General features: G+C 33.4%; 1 protein-coding gene across 7 annotated transcripts in view; it reads right to left on the reverse strand.

Moving 5' to 3' along the window:
• Positions 1-17,869, reverse strand: part of RGS7 (regulator of G protein signaling 7) — a 273,357-nt gene that overhangs the window by 122,895 nt on the left and 132,593 nt on the right. For 5 of the 7 annotated variants that reach the window (XM_068676310.1, XM_068676302.1, XM_068676305.1 and 2 more), the window contains one exon: positions 6,108-6,158. The exons of the other annotated variants lie outside the window; for them this stretch is intronic. In XM_068676310.1, the coding sequence (XP_068532411.1) occupies positions 6,108-6,158 (51 nt within the window). The remainder of the gene's footprint in view (positions 1-6,107; positions 6,159-17,869) is intronic. 7 annotated transcript variants of the gene reach the window in all.

Consider the following 17,869-nt stretch of genomic DNA (forward strand, 5'->3'; position numbering starts at 1 on the left):
AGATAACAGAGTTCTCCCTACAAGGACATACCTTTCTTTTGATGCTTCAGTCATACTTTTATTGTACTATTGACTTAAGTCAATAAATATGTTTTATCATTTTTAACAATGACAGTAATATAATAGGCTTTTACCATGCTGAAAAAAAAAGAAAAAAGTGGCAGCTACAAGTGTGCAGAGTTAAGGAGCAAGCAGACAAGACAGGGAACACATAACATTTAAATCAGCAGAATTTAGTATCAGAAGCCAGCCAGTCATTCTGAAAATCTGATGCATTCATAGGAAGTTAACATTGGCTAGTGATATATTTTCTTATTCAGAGATATTGGTTCCATATTCTGAGTGATGACATGAAGAGAAGGGTACAATACCTGGAAAGATATACAGTTTAGGAACCAGTTCCTCAGAACTCTGTGGAATATTTTCATTGAAAACTATGGGAAAAAAAAGCTTTCTAGGTTTTGTAGAGCTTTGGGGAAAACACAGTACCAGTTTTGAATCACTCATCATCATATAGCTTTATATAATAAAATAATAGCTTCATCATAAAGCTTTTTGTGTACTTCAGAGGTAATTTGATGGGTAAAGATTTTCAACCGTGTAATTTAGATTTCTTACACCCTAATTTGTTCTGTGACAGAAAGGATGAAATATATTCCTTAAATTGGTACAACAGAGCATCTGAAGCTCCTTCCAATGAAATTACTTGAAATTCATGCTTACTGATTTTTCAGTTTCTATTATATGGATCTGGCAATGGTTTTAGCATGAACTTTTTGTCTGAATAAACTTCTTTACACAAATATTTCTAATCAGTACTTTGTATTCTATTTAGTACTTTCTTACTCTTTACTCACCAAGGCTCTAAAAGGCCTCTGTGAAATAATGCCCATATTGCCTACTGAGTTCCAAAGAAAATGCTGTTCATTGGTAGTATGTTTCAGTTTTAAAATTCTAACTGGGTATAAGACTCTTCTTAGAAACTAGTTTTTGTATTTTAGCCTGAGATATAGCTTAAAGGCCATGTTACACCTAATCTTATTTTAAAAGGAATTGTGTTATATCTTGGCTCTTTTGCAGTTAATGGAAAGCCTCCAACCTTCTGTGGAACTGGAATTTCACCTTCAATGATTAAAGTAAAGAATAAAGGAGTGGATGTCATATAAAGGTACTTGTCACTGAAAATAATCCTTTATTATTTCTTATTAAAAACAAATACCTTTGAAGACACCACTATAGAATAAGGGTTAGTATTCAAAAAAAAAAAAAAAAAAAAAGAAAAAAAAAATTAAATGCTCAGTTGAAGGTTTGTTTTCAACCAGAAGTAAAAAAATATCAAGAGAATTCTGTTTTACTTACTAAATGTACATGACACAACTTAAGTTATGGTCAAATTATTTAAATATGTGTACATATATTCTAAGTCATTTGAAGAGTTTGAGGATTTTCCTTATTATAACCACAATAAATCTACTTTGAATTGGTATTCTATACCTTGTATATTATTCTATTCTATTCTACTATGTATTAGTATTCTATACTTTGAATTAGTATTCTATAGATAAGTGTAAATAGGTTGGTAAATAGGTTGGTGTTCTGTTAGACATCCAAAAAAAAAAAAAGCTGAGTGTCTTGTAGATCCCAATTTCCTAATATGAAGGTTATGGTACGTGTGCAGGCAGTATAAAATTTATCGGGTGATCGGGTGAGTTTTTTGTTTTGTTTTTCCAGTTAAGCTGAAAAAAAAAAAAAAATGCATTCTACTCTTGCTTTGTTTTTACTAGTTTTGATTAATGCAAAGATTGCAAACAGAAGCATGACCTTTTCATTTCCTTCTTCCTCCATTTCATAAAAGGCTATTTTCTCCTTTAGCAAACTCTGGAAGGGGAACCTCCCCTTTGCCTGCAGCTGTCTGGCGCTGTCTCCCACATTGCAATGGTTTGCTGTTTGCTGCTGCCTTCCTGCATACACATGAAGAAGGGGCAGAAATAGGTTTTCAAGTACACTTTAATGTACTCAGATTAAAACGCTAATATTTTTCCTCTAATTCTTAAAGCAAACACAGTGCATTTTCAAAGTCATTATTAATTCAGCTACTGCTGGAGAAAAATTTAACTGAAAAAAATATATATATGTAAAAAAGGAGGGAAAAGTAGATGTTGTACTGCTGAATTCTCCCTTTTTCTTGTACTGGGTTAGTGACTGTAGTTTACAGGGCTGCTAGTGGGCATCTAGTTACAAATTAGCTACATAAATTAAATGAAAAGAATGTTATTGGAAAGAATTGCAGATGTGAGTGGAACACTTGTTTTATAACTTTAAAAGCTTGATTTAGTAATATATATGTCTGTAAACATATGTAAGAAGAGAGAATAAAGGAAATACTACAGTGTTTTCAAATGAATTGTTACAGGCTCATATTAATATATATAGCGGCTTTCTTTAAAATTTCTCATACCAGCTTAACTTTTTGCTACCATCATCATTGCTTTTTCTGAATTGTTAAAGAGATATTCATCAATGACTAGTAACACTTCTGAGTATAATTCTTGTCATCCAAGCGCATAGCAAACTCCAACAGACGGCCCAAAGGAGCTGGACTAAGACACTCAGAACTCAAGGCTGCATATCCTGAAGCTGGGTGCAGTACTACAGCTCTTCTACAGCAACCAACCAGTAATGAAGTGACTTCAGCCAAGTAATTTACATTGGCTTTGCAGATGTCAGTAAATTAAAGGCTCTTTCTGAGACACATAAGTAGAAATTTTTCATGGGTTGAGTTAAGTATGAAATACGCGTTTGTATATAGCACACATTTAACTGTGAAAATACTGATTATTCTTCACTAAACCAAGAATTGATACTGATTCCTCTCATTAAAAGACAACAGCATGATTTACTGTTAGCATGTTGTAATGCTAGGGAACAGACAAATCAAGTGTCTTGCCAAAGAGCATCAAAGAAATCAGTGCAAGAACCAAGTACAGAACCAGTCTCTTGGAGATTTCAGCTGACACTTTTAAATCAGCTCATCATCCTTTTTTGTTCTGTTTTTTTTTTTTTTTTTTTTTTTTTTTTCCTATGGACTAAAAGGATTTCAGTCTATAGTGTGGTCAACCTGATACATTTCACAGCACTAATTATCTTTTTAAAAAAGAAAAACACAATGTAGAAAAACAGAGTAGATTTTCCGCATTAAGAGTAATTGGCACCATCAGTGAAGAGTCAGCACTTACCCTGTAATGGTCAATTCAACAAACACATGTCTAAATGCAAAACCACAAGCTCTTACAATTCTGTAAAAACTCAGTTAATTGCTTCTTTTGGGGTTGAGGTCAGGCTTATTTTTATGACCGAACTAAACTTCCACATTAAAAATAACTCAGATAATTCCTGTTCCTTAAAATTTTACAGATGAGTTGTAGGCTGAAACACAAACTTTTGTTTTTACTTTTTTTTAAAGCACATACTGAAAAGCAAACAACATAACAGCAACTGTACATTGCACACAGCTATTCTGGGCACAAACTCTGCTCTACTCCACTGAAACAACTTCAAATCTGGTATAATTTAGCAGAATCCACCCATCATCTCTAGTTTATTTTGTTGATCGAGATTTACTCAGCAAGCCAAAATCTTTCAAATCTTCCACACAAAATGCTTTACCACTTACGAAAACTGTGCGTTTGATTTTTTGCTGTTGTTTTGTTTTGTTTTGTTTTTTAGTTGAAATTTACATTTGTAACTATTTTTTTTGCTTGAAATTACTGTTTCAACACTAGCTTTACACTTATTAACATGGTGAAAACAAATGCTGCTGCCAGACCATCTCCTGCCTTTTGTTCTCCCACTATCCATAAAGCAGCCTTCTTCACTGCCATTTAAATGTTATTGGAGTTGTACGCTCTATGCAAAACAAAGGAAAAAAAGCACTACAATTTTTTTTTTTATTTTTATTTTTTTTGGTGGGGAGGGGTTGCTTTGTTTTTATGTACTGCATACTAAGTAAGTTAAATCTATCTATATGTCCCTTAGATAAGAATTTACATGCCTGGCTTGCATGAATTTTTCACAGCACTGACAGATGAGGGGTACAGTAGTCCTTAAATTTTTCTGGAGATATTGGAATATACGTTCAAAATATGTAAACAAAGGTCTACATTATATTACTGATATCAATACTAGATAGAGATGACAACTTCCAGTGCAAACATAGGGATTATTTACTTATGCATCATAAAATTGCACTACAGCTTGGTAACAGGACCCTAAGGGGGAGTTTAATAAGACAGCCATAGTTTTTTTCAAAGGCAGACTGGCATGCTGTTGAAAAGCGGATGGAAGGTAATGGAAATTCAAATGATGGTGACAAAAGCTCCCAGAAATTTAGGGCTTTTCCATGGGAAAGTCTGGATTGTCTTGTCTAGAACCAGAATAAAGTCAAAATCTTCAAAGATTTTATAAACCAGAATACTATCAGAAGTTTTGTCCTGTGAATAGCTCTTGCTCATCATCTGTCAGGTTCTGGCAATTCTGAATGTCACCCAAAGGCAATGTTTGGGGTGGCTTGCCTTCTGAAGATTTGCATCCATCCAGCTCCAGATAGATGACTTTGGACTGTCCAGTCTTTGGACCAGGACTGACATGCATGACATTTTTGCCATTTTGGATAATTTTTCCACCCATGCAATCTGAGAGGGTTTAATGAAGCTCGTATTAAATTTCTGCGGTGTTCTTGTTACATATGTTAGTAGTTTGTGTGTTTGTTTAATTTTATTTGGGCATCACCATAGGGAACCATTTAGTTTAAGGTTTCAGCTATTCCAAATTTTGCAACAAGATAATCTGAAGAACAGCCTATTCTAGTATTGCAGTTCTGGTTTTAAAAATAAAGGTTAAGCTTCCATAACAAATAAACATAGAATGGCAATCTTTCAAACTCTAATAAAAGTAGATAGTTGAGTGTTTTTTAGTTGAGAGCTGAGAAACACAGTATCACACTTATGTCTCAAGTGATCTAAACATTAGCTTCAGGAAGCAAATATACGGCAGATTAAAGTTATACTAAAATGGCAGCAATTAGTGATCTTTCTGATGTAACAATTCAGATAATTTGTGAACTGCATATTTTCAAATATTCAATTTTATTATATAAAATTATCCAACTATAAACTATAAAAATATCCAACTCATAATCTTAAACTCAGTGATACTACTTTTTTTCTGGAATTCCACAATGATTCCACTTTCATATCTATTATGACAGAAAAATAAAATAAAATATAAAAAGAAACAAACAAAAAATAGACATTCCATTCCAAAAACTCTGAAACAAAGAAAGGAAATTATTTTTTTAAATGCTCTTAAGTCGGAAGATTATCTTTCCCCTAACCAAAATAGAATAGGAACTTCCACAAAATTTTATTTCTGACATTCATCATTTTCTACTAGAAACCATTCTTTTCCAGAAAAAAATCACATCATGTAAAAAGTTTCCTGTAAATCAGGGAAATAAATATCAGACATGCACCAAGTCATAGAAACTGAATTAGCAGCTTGCCACATAAGAAACCCGTGACAGAATTTGGAACCAAATCTTTATTTCCACATCCCAACCCAGCTCACTGAGCAGTGAGCGGTTCTTCCTCACCACACTGATTTTATTGACAGTATACTCTCCATTTAAGATGCTATAAAAGTGTCCAAACTTAAAGATACAAATACAGCTCTTGGTACAAGAGCTTTAAATCTGTACAAGAGCATATTTTATTCATTTTATTTATTTTTTAATCTACTGGAAAATTCTGTTAAGACAACAGCTTGTGCTTCGCAAACGATTTACTATGACAATGAGTTAATTCCTCTTGGAGTAAAAAATAAACTAATTTTCCATTAATTAAAGCACTTATCATTTTCATTCTTGGACATCTTCTTGTTTTCCTGGTACATGCTCCAATAAAATGGATAACCAAAATCATGAGATTCTTAGCACAAGTTTCTGAGGTTTGATGCTGTCTGTTTTGCTTGTTGATATCACACTGGTCACATGCTGCCTGGCCACCCACATCACAACATGTTTTTTCAAACATACAAAGATTAAAAGTTACCTGGATCTTCTATAGATAAGTTCTTTGTCAACCACTGAACAATGTCTGAACCTAGGAACAAAGCAATAGGTATTTTTAGATTAGTAAGTTTTCTCTTCCTATTCTTCAGTTCCCTAGACCTATTGACATTGTTCTACATGCAAGAGACCTCTATATTTTTTGCTCTGTTTTTCAAGAATCAACTAGAATATTTTTTATATATACATATATATGCATATATATGTTTCTCCACAGCTTTGGCAAAAGAAACATGCCACCACTCTTTTCTTTAGGCCAAGACTTATAAAACACAATAGAAAAGTGTATGATAACCTACATTTTAAAATTACATTATTGGAAAATGTACATTAAAGAAACTTTTTAAAGTTAATACTAGATTTTCCCCACCTTTCAAATTAGTTTGCAAATCAAACTTAGAAAAGGTAAATGCAACATATGTTGTGATTTTGCAATATATGACAGTATATGCTCCAGGTCATTTCTGACAAAAAATCTTCTTGGGACTAACACATACAATTATGAGCTCCTAAAAGAAGCTCCAATTTATGTCCAGCTCTGCCTTCTGATTTTTTATCTTCTGCTGTAGTGACTTTCAACCCTTTCTGCTTCCTACCAGTGAAACCATATCAATTACCTAAGCATGTACTACTACAACAGTTCTGCCTCATGTGTAAGCTTTTAATAGAATTCATTCATCCTTGGGGTTGAAGCCCTTTCCTTACCACTCCAGATCCTCTACTTCTGTATCCCTACATTTACTCCCTATACTCTTCTTTGTATTTAATTTCCTTAATTTAATTTTTCTCATGGGCATGTTTTTCCTCCCATCTTAACATCTCCAATACCAGACTCTGTGCTGCCCTTTGCAACACATATCCTTCCAACCCTACCTCCTGATTCTTAACACTGCTGCTCTTGGCTGTGCACTTCCTATCACACTTCAAACTCTCTGTGCCAAGACAAACTGAAGGAAATCTCAATTATTAGACTCCAAGTTGCAGTTGGACTTCACGACTGTGAACATATTGAATTACAAAACAGATTATGAAGCAGTTCTGCAGACAAAAAGATAATTGCATTTATGATTTAAACAACTTTAAATAACAAAAACTGGCCTAAAGGGAAAACGCACTCAGAAGCTGGGGGTGATGCACATGTTCTGTGTTTCATGATGGTTGCAGAACATCTACTTTTTAGACAAGCAATGTAATGGAAAGACGTCACATAATACTTCCTTATAAAAAAGGTTTTTAAGTTGCTTATCCATTTCTAGGCAGACATAATAATACCATTATTTTAAAAATCTTACATTTAAAAATCAAAAAGACAATGAAAGTCTACAAAAATATAAAACTAATCAAAATAATAAAATCTCATGAATAGGCAATAATATAAAATATTAGAACCTGCAGATTTCCCCATCACTCCCAAGACTCAAATTTCTTCCTGTACTCCTAATTATGCATAATTTCCTTTGATTTTATTGAAACAATGAATATGTTGTATTAATAAAGCATTCCAGAGAAGAAAGAAAATCTATTTTTACTCTCTTAGCTGTAAATAATGTAATTTTGTTACTTCAATTTTTTATTAAACTTAATGAATAGCCTTATCATGTATTTCACAAAGCCTAGCTTATTTTATTGTAGCTTTTCATGTGTGTACACATTACTAAATTGATTACATAACAATGAAAACTGTGGAGATTTTACAACCATCTCCAGAGAAGAGATTTTCAATACTTTTTTACATGTATAAGTTTTGACAGATATTAAACTTCAGCAGCAACATTTCTCATAGTATTTACATTGAATTATTTGTTAAGTGAGGCAAAATTGCATGCTCCTACTGTAGGATGAATACAAAATGTTACAGGCAGATATTCCTACCTCAAAATATTCTGTATTTGTGAATTTTTATAAATACAATTTCTGTCTTTAAGAAGTTAATGAGGCTGACACTGAAGGATGAATTTTAGCTTAGTGTAAGATAAAACTTCACAGACTTCAATGATGCCATTCCAAATTTAGGTACATTTTTTTCATTAGCTAACTAGAGAAATTAGTCAGCCCTAAATATTTTCCTAAACCCTTGAAGGTCAGAGTAAAAATGTAATTAAAGAAACAACATGAGATTTTTTAAAACTGGTTCTTAACTTTGTCTTCCTTCAAATCCTGTAGGCTTCCCCATGGGAAGAATTTTTCTACTTTTTTATCTCACCTTCAAATGCTTCTTTCCTCTTTACCTCTTCCAAACACTTTCCCACAGTGAGACAGCATATTTCTCAGTCCTCAGCTCCAGGCACCATATTTGCCTACATGATCAGAAATTCACTTCCATATGTTACACTGTCTTCTAAATAACAGAGGGAAATGGGATTTCTTGACAACTGTATCATCTGATTCTGAAAGATCATTACCACTCTATTCATATTTTATAATGAAGCTATTCCCCTGATACCCAAAAGCCTGAACAGCAGTTTAAGCCAGCTATCACTCTTGAACACTCCAATGATTTGAGCTGCATGACTTCAATGACAAAAGCTTAGGTTAATAAATATTAACATATATGCTCTACTTCTAGTGTGAAGTGTATTCAAGTAAAGCAAAGGTGCAAGTATGTCATATCACAAGTGAGAAATCTAGCAGTCCATTTTCCTTTGGGAGATCTTGTGGGAAAATCTAGTCCTAAAGTAATAATAAAGTAATAATAAATCTTTAATAGCTTGCTGTGTGTGTTTTTTTTTTTTTTTTTAAGTGGTTGCTTTATATGTCTAATCAACAATGCAATTCCATTCAATTATATCTGTGCTTTTTTCTAAGCTTTAATGTTTATGCAAATGTGTTTCTAAAAGCAAGACCACTGCTATAATTTTTTATCTCAGTTAAACAGGTGAATGCTTTACAGGAAAGTCAATATTTCCTTTGAGTTCTAGCTTTGAAAATCTGGTGACCAGTAAATACATGCCATTTTTCATACACCACACTTCACATCTACAGCAGAATCATGATCCAAGAATTAGGATGAAAAAGGTTAGAGATAAGGTACAAAATGACTAGCTAGAAGGATGATATAAATAGCATGAAAGCTACTATCGTGGTATTGAACATTTCAAAAAAGGGGGAAAAAAATAAGATTATTTGGTTTCCAGGCTTGGAGGGAAACCATAACTCAAAAGATAGAAAAAATTTGCCATGTTAAAATGTACTCAGATTTTATATAGTATTTAATGTGCCTGTCACAGGTACTGCTTGATAACAAAAACACTAATAATAACATTTTCAAAGGAGATTCTCAAGTGAAATTCCCAAAGTCTCCCTGCCTCGGTTCTGTGAGGTAGGTAAAAGGGAAGCTGGCTGTCAGATCTGTACAGTGTAGAAGACCTTACAGACACCAACTGAATTTTGAAATCCCAAACCCTCACTTGTCATGCAAATTCCTGTATCAAATAAAACTGGACAAAACAAAGTGATCATTCTCAGAAAACATTAGAAACAGGTTTTTAGATTCAGAGCCTTTCAGACAATAGTGAGATTATTTCAATGTCAGCAGCTATCCAGAAAAAGGAAATAAAATTCACCAAGTCCACAAATATGAAAGACTTTCAATTTTTTTCAAGAAAGCAGAAAAAAAAAATGTTTACATTCATAATTCAACACAAATCTCTCAACTGTGTTCTCCATGAAATACATTTGCTGAAAAGCCAACTGGTGATTAATTTTAAAAGAAATTGTTTGAAAATAGCAGTTACTGAAGCTGTCACAATATCTTAAGAAATAGTTTTTGGAGGAAAGTGGGTGCTCTGAAGTCTGCAATGTTAATTTCCAAGTCATAGTCATAAAGTCCAGGGCAAAGCTAAGGTTAGCTTACAGTACATTTAAAAAAGGTGTTGACTCTAAACTATGACAAAATTAGTGGGAATTAGAGATGTATTTTTTGCTATGCAGAGATGCAATGAGCCATGTATACCCTGATCTGATGACAGAAAGGCATAATGAGATCTGCAAAATAAAATCAAAATCAAAATGATCTATCATTTAAAAAAAAAAAAATTAAAACATTTTTAGCTGAAGAAGATTGAATTTGTAAGAAAGTGCATTTTATTAATGAAAATCACAAACCATGAGATGACTGAGAAATTTAACTGAGCTACAATGATCTATTACTTCTTAAGGAGACAGGTTCAATCATGCAAAAAAAAAAAAATCTGCTAATATCTAGATATTGTAAGTAACATCTATTTATTTTGTTACTTGTAGATTTCATAGTATTTACAGATGATGAAGCACATGGAAGTTCCCCTGCACTCCTGATAGCAAGAGAAATTTTATCTTCATCAAGACTTTTGCCATCTGACCTCAGAAGGCCATCTGAACCATTGCAGTGCTTTTCCTGTGCTGTGAGAGCCAGGAGACTGGGTTGGTTTGATGAGTGCATGTGTACTGAAAGGTTTCAGTACCCAGTTACAGGAAGCTGGAGAATTCTGTGCAGAACAACTCCCCGTAGGGAAAGCTTAATATTGCGCACAAAGAACCAGTTTCTACATATAAGACAATATGACTGTTATTAAATTAATACAGTGACACCACTGCATTTCCTTTTTTTTTTTTTTTTTTTTTTTTTTTTTGAAGGACTTGTGTTATTTTGAGTTCTTTCTTCAATACTATTTGCTTTGTCACACTACTCCATGGTGAAATACATCAGGAATGTATTTACTGATACACACTTCAAAATCTGTGTTCATGACTGAAAAATAAAGTGCAATTTCATTCCTCATCACTGATTCAGAAATTGGAAACAGAAAACAGATCAGATTAACAGGTAGATCTCAGCACTTTCTCTGAGGTTCATCCACTCAGAAAAATTGCTTTCCAGTGGATTTGGACTCTGTGAGGAAGGGCTTTCACTGGTGAATGGTGTAAGACGATCCACATTCTCCCTGAAGTTTTCACAGTCACAAATCTCAGAGCACAGGTTGTCACTCAGTTATTTAAGCACAGATGTTTTACAATGTCTTTCCTTTTTCTGAGAAGCATAGTTTCTGTATGAATTCTACATGGATATGCATGAAAGAAATCAAGTACCACACAAATTTTGGGGCAGGCTGAGGAAAAAAAAAAAAAAAAAAAGCAATGGCTGTACTATCACCACCAACACTTCAAGATCTAAATATATTTTTCCATATTTGTATACATATGGCTAATTTTCAGATTCCCTTTTGCTTATGAGGATCAAGGCAAAAGCGATGATCTGGGGCTGGATAGGCTGCTGTGCTTGAATGAACAAGGATTTATTTCATCTTAAACTATGGTTCTAGTCAGTGCTGAACTGCAATGGATTTCATTCTAATGGATTGCAATGGATTTCATAGAAAGTGATTTCAGGGGTGTTTCATTTGCCCATTTTTCAGTTTCATAAGTAAGGTTATCAAAAATGTTCAGATGGTGAAAAAAGGAAATAAAGGAAATGTCTGACTCTGGAATTCTTTGTATTAATTTAAATGCTTTCCACTTTGAATTTTTATTTAACTTTTTTTTTTTTCTCTATTCCTTTGGATTAATGGAAAACAAATTCATAGATTTAAACCAGCATCATCATTTACCATGAGTAGCAAATGAGCTGAATCTGTGATTTGAATATGTTTCTGATTACATTTACATATTTAACACACTGACTTTTATTGATTAAATGTGCTGGCTTTTAGAAGAAAGACATCATTGATCAAAGTGCTGTTTGATTAATAACATTTGCATCTCAACTTTCAAACATTTATTTCTGCCACTTTCTTTTTTAAGTTACTGATGAAAACAAATGCATAAACTTACTCTTTTGACTTATTACAACTGAAAGTGCCCGACACATTTGTTGTAGTCCACTTACACCTCAAGGATAGTTACAGATTTAAAAATCTAATTTTAAAAATACTCCTACCTGTACAGAGGATATGAAATATCTGAAATATCTTTATGAATTTAATCAAGTACAAAAAATAAAGTTTTCCAGCTTTAAAGCAACATAATAAGCTGCAAGTGTTTTGTTTGTTTGTTTGTTTTTTCCAGTGAAGATGCACACAGAAATTTGCACAAATAAAACCTCAAATGAGTCATCCTATTGCTTTTGAATGGGACACTTTCATTCTAATCTCTAAGCAATCCTCAAAAATACTCAAGCCTAGAATGACAGAAAGAACACATTCTTCTGGCTAGCATAACCCTGTGAAGAACAACTTGTTTCTTGATATTGTTAAGTTACTGAATCTCTGCTCCAGAGAGGAAAGTTTTTTTTATTTTCATATTGTGAAATAGCTAATACAGGATATGAAAAACCTCTCCTACTTCCCACACCTGTATAAAAACATCTAGTAGTGCAGACTGACAAAATCCATTAACGTAAATTCTGCAGTCACACCCCGTCTCATAACCAATCTTTAGAAACAGAAATCACATTAAAAAATAACACATGAAAATGGTAGCTAAACATGGCTGCATCTGTGCCCACCCTTTCTCCTAACAGCGCCCATCCACACAGGCCAATGTTTTCTCCAGCAAAAGGAACTTGTGCAACGTTTGCCTCTAAAGCTTCTCAAATGACATCCTCCACTCAGATCTCAACAGCCACAAGTGACTGTTTTACAGATGACACTAGCTGTTCATAATTGGCAATGTACCAGTAACCACAGATGGGACCTCTATAATCTCAAGGCTGATATAAAAAGCACTAAAGATTAGCATCTTGCTGAAGAACCCTGCTTCATGTTAAACCCTTGCAAGACAAGAGTGATGCTGTTTGGAAAACGTGCTCTGAAAACCCAGCACAGCCTTTCTCTTGTAAAGGAATTTCTATGCTTTTCTTCAAAATGTTATAAAGCCATGTGATCTTGTTTGGCTATCATGAAATATCAGTGTTCAGGTGACACAGATAAAGACACTTTTGTACAGAAAACAGAACTTCATAATTTTTTCTATGTGAAAACTCTTTGTGGGAAGAAAAAAAAAAAAAAAAAAAAAAAAAGAAGAAGAATCAGGACACAGGAAATATAAGTAAAAATCTGAACACCATAAGGTTGCCCAGAAGAAACCTTTTAGGAGGAATTTCATCTCCAAATAGAAAAAACAAAGAAACAAACGAAACAAACAAAGAAACTTGTTTTTAAATACTGTATACTCCAAGTAAATCTTCTAAAGTCTGAGATAAGCAAGGAGCCCAGGACGTTTATCAATGAGACCTTGATTTCTAGTCCATTAAAAATATCACGTAAATGGTAAAAGATTACAAGCTAAATGACTTTGTGTTTTCTTTATCATTATGACCCATCCCTCTTCTCCTCTCAACCTTCCAAACACAAACCCATTTACATACGACTAAGAGAGAAACAGTCAAGAATTCAGCAGTCCATCATATTCTCCTTTTCCCAATACCTTTAGGAGCTCTCAAGCTAAATTCCATCCTACAGTTTGGAGCAGTCCCCATGTGGAGGGCAGGAACCCTCCCAGCACAGAATGTAACTGTCCAGCGCTCTTCCCAAAAGGGGTGTGTAATGCATAAACCAACAGACTGTACTGCTACCTCTCTGCCCCATCTTGCAAGTGAGGGCCCAGTCACCAAAAATTTTTGGTTTCTCATCTCTCTCAGTGACAACGTAACTTCTTTACAGAAGGAATAAAAAACTCTGTGAAAAAAATAGTCTCCACCACCTACTGTTTGTGGTGTTCCCTAAAGCATGAGGTAACCTTCAACCAAATCTGCTCAGGCACAGTCAGCTCCAGACATTTGAACGTGAATGTCTCCATCTTGTTTTTTAATCAATATTGTCAGGGCTCCTTTTAATTCCTTTTACTGGAGCCTTACATGTTAAATAGTTTAGAAGATAACAGGAGAAAATTTATCACCCTGTTGGGAAGGATACCTATGGGGGGAGCTGAGTACCTGAAATCCCCTCCCTACTGCAGTCAGTGCTGGTTTACGGAAAGTAGAACAGCATTTAAGTGCTTCTGTGGAGCATCCTGCTGTGGTGAGAGCATGAGAGCAGACTCCCTCAAGAAAAGTATTCAGATGTAAAGAAGGAAGTGGATGAATTTAACCTCTAGTTATGAAATAACATGTAAAAGGGCAGCAATAACATTACTGTGGCATGACTACCTTGAACTCTCACTCTAAAATTCAACCAAGATCTGTTAATTACTTCAGGAAAATTAACAACACATTTTTGAAGAAAAAAAAAAAAAATCTGCTTACTGTTAATAGTTTATCTGTCTTTATTTTTTAATTTATTAGATGTTTCACTGTGTTTTGCTGGCAACTTGGTATAGAAAATAGGTAAATCAATAAGCACAAATTTTTGGAGTTCACTGTTATGAAGATACCACAAAATTGCATTGATCACCTCCTAAGTCTTTTTTCTTAACTAGCAAGCAAGTTTCAGAGTAAATAAATAATGATTTATTGATAGTATTATGGTGGAGGCTTCTCAGAGGAAAGCATCACCAAACTTTATTTTATTTTATTTTATTTTATTTTATTTTATTTTATTTTATTTTATTTTATTTTATTTCTGTCTTTCTTTATCTGGTATATTTCTATGCAACTGAAAATACTGAAATTAAGCTTTCCAATAAGTCATCAGTAGCTGAAATTTCTAAATACAGGTAATGCCTGTGGAGAAGTAAAAATAATATATTTAGGCTTGTTTTTGTTCAGTGCATACAGACAGGAACAAACACTGTAAACAAAATTTATTCAAAATTTATAGCCCTTCTTGACAATGGTGTCCATGCATAAAAACTAAAGAAATCTTATCTTATGATTTACAGCTTTTAACTCTCAATTACTTTAGTTTATACCTGCTTATAGTAAAAACATATTAATTAATTTGGGATTTTTTTTGAGAACGAATGCAAAAACTCACTGTATCCAATTGGAGATTTTATTTATACTGTTTTTACAGATTCCACAATTATAATGCCTTGAAAAGAACGCTAAAAAAAAAAAAAACAAAAAATAAAAAAAAAAAAAGAAAGCTTTTTTGTAAAAAAAAAGAAAATCATCAAAGCATCAGCAGCACTTTCAAAGCAAACTTACTAACTTTCTGTAGTGTTGTCATCACACACTGCAGCTTCTGGCCTCAATTTTTCCCAAATTAAATATCACTATTAGTCAAATGAATTCTTTCTCTCATATGCATATAAGTAACTGTCTGCAAGTGCACGTTGATAGTCTCTACAATATTATTACCCTTGCAATAAACAGCTTTACATTCTTGTCTTTATATCAACCGTTTGAAAATAAAATGTAAAAACAAACAGCCTCCAATAAAAAGGCTTTGTGAGTCTTCACACTATTGCTTCAAACAATTTTTTTTTTTTAATTTCACTTCAATATGTTTAAGAAATATGATATTTTCCAGCTGAAATAGTTCTAACTCTTGCTGTACTGCCCCCCAAAGACACCCACACACAGATGTCAATGGAAGGAAGTGAGGCAGCAATGTAATTTTTACTAGGCACTTCACATCCACAGAGGAAAATCATAAAGACCTAATTCAGGAGTAATAGGAGTGCATATATAAATGATATACCATTTGACTTGTGATTTTGACTCTAAGAAGAAAGCCAATGGAGACAGCAACTTACAGTTTTGACGTTTGCCCAGCAGCAATGTCAATGTGCTTCCTTTATCATAGAATTCCTACACAATAATAGTTAATTTATACAGCTGGTTTGGAAATGTTTTTTTCCATCACTGCTATTTCAAAACAGTCTTTCAGTGACTCATGCTCTTACTGTTCTCTACATTTAAGGTTCTGAAAAGTGATGTCCAAAAAAAACTTTTTGATCATCACAGATTTCTTGAATAACCCAAGCCATTTTACTTGGTTATTTTGACTATAATACACCCTTCAAAAAGATTTAATGATGCTAAATACAACAGCATAACGTGATGTTATGCAGAAACTCCTCATGCAAGCTGGAGAATTAAATACGAAGAACCCAGTAGTTCCCCAAGAATTTGCTCATTAGCCAGTCATTCTCACAGCTACAGAAATATGTCCAATGGGTAAATTTATTCCTAATGAGAGATGCTACAACACGATAGTTGCACAAAGATAGCACTCAATGTGGGGTGCCAGCTATAAGAGAAAGCCCCAAAACACGTATTTCACGACGAATTGCAGAATAAAAATACTTTGGCCAAAGTAATCATAAGTTTTTCTTTTCTCAGTGCTTTTAATTTGAAAACTTATGTCACAATGTTCCATGGTCTCCAGCACGGACCAGTTATTTTTCAGATAATAGCAATAAATACAAAATATAAGATATGAGAAAGTTAGATGAAACTGAGTAGAAGCTTTCATCCTTAATCCTAGGATTCAAGTGTTACAACAGAAATGTCACTAACTATGATCAGAACATTGCTCAAGGCTTCTTTTTTTTTTTTTTTCTATTTGAAATATGAAATATTTTAATATTCAATAGACTATAGAAAGTTCAAATGAATTTCTATTTTTGATTAAGCCATGCTGGATGTTTTTGTGCTATTTCCTCCAAATCCATTACTATTTTAATACTGCTATGTCTCAGAGTTTGCACTTCAAAGATCTGCTGCGGGGCTACATTTTCCAAAAGGAAAAGAAATGAAGTTATTCAAATTGTAAGTACCTATAGTTTGAACCATTTGTCTGATTGAAAATCCAATCTCATTCAGCTTTTACCAAAATATGGCATTGTTTCAGGACTTTTTATGCTCAAATGCTTGGCATAATAAAAAAGCATTTACATCATACAGCATAGAATGAACTATGTTAGAAATAAAATTGATCTTTGCTCTAGCTTGATATTTCCACCAAATTCAGTATATTTTCCATTTGCAGTCTTTCATCTCTATTCAGACTATGAATTATTTTATTCTGTCAATAATTATGATGTTCTACTGTTTGAAGTAGATGTGACTTTTCTCAGAGCAAAAAAAATCTCATGGTTCTTCTCAAGGTAGTTCTTTACACATGCATCTCAGCTATTTTGTCACAATGAAAGCAAAATATATTAGCTCTTGAGCATAATTCCCAAAGATTCACTAAAATGTAATGTGTGCTGAGAGCTGAAATTCTCAGACATTATCTATCCATCAGTGGAGATTTATCAAAAATTTAAATAAGCATGAACTACCATTTTAATATACAATCAAATGCTCTTGGGTTTAAAATATACTTAATCATACCATCCATAGTAAGTATGATATTTCTGCCTAAAATTGAAAATTGAAGCATGGTATGTGCTTATATATATGAATACGTATACCAATTTTTTTATTATTTTTTATTTTTTTTTATAAACTATGTTCCTTCCAATCAAAATAAACTTAGCAAACTAAGAAGTAAAACTTACAGAAAATAAAACCCTCTACATTTTAGTTTAACAAGTTCATTCCTTTGCTGCTCTGTATGCATGGGGACATCCACATGAGCATTTGTGAGATATTAATTGCAGCCCTGTATCTAGTATTGGCTCTTTGTCTATGATATTCTTGTATGAATTAAAAGGCTTTCTGCTTTTACAAGTAACTTGGTACCATATTAACCAAATGTCTCTTAGAATCAAAACATTTTGTTTTCCATCAGTATCAGCTTCTGACAGTGACCATGGAGCCCTCACTAATGGCTCCATTTTAGTTGCTTTTTCCTGGTGCTTGGATAAAGTAACGACTGCTGCAAAAACCTCCTGCCTCCTTTCATCCTTATCTTCACATTCATTATGTGCAGAGCTACC

This window comes from Anas acuta, chromosome 3 (assembly GCF_963932015.1).
Source record: "Anas acuta chromosome 3, bAnaAcu1.1, whole genome shotgun sequence".
Lineage (NCBI taxonomy): Eukaryota > Metazoa > Chordata > Aves > Anseriformes > Anatidae > Anas > Anas acuta.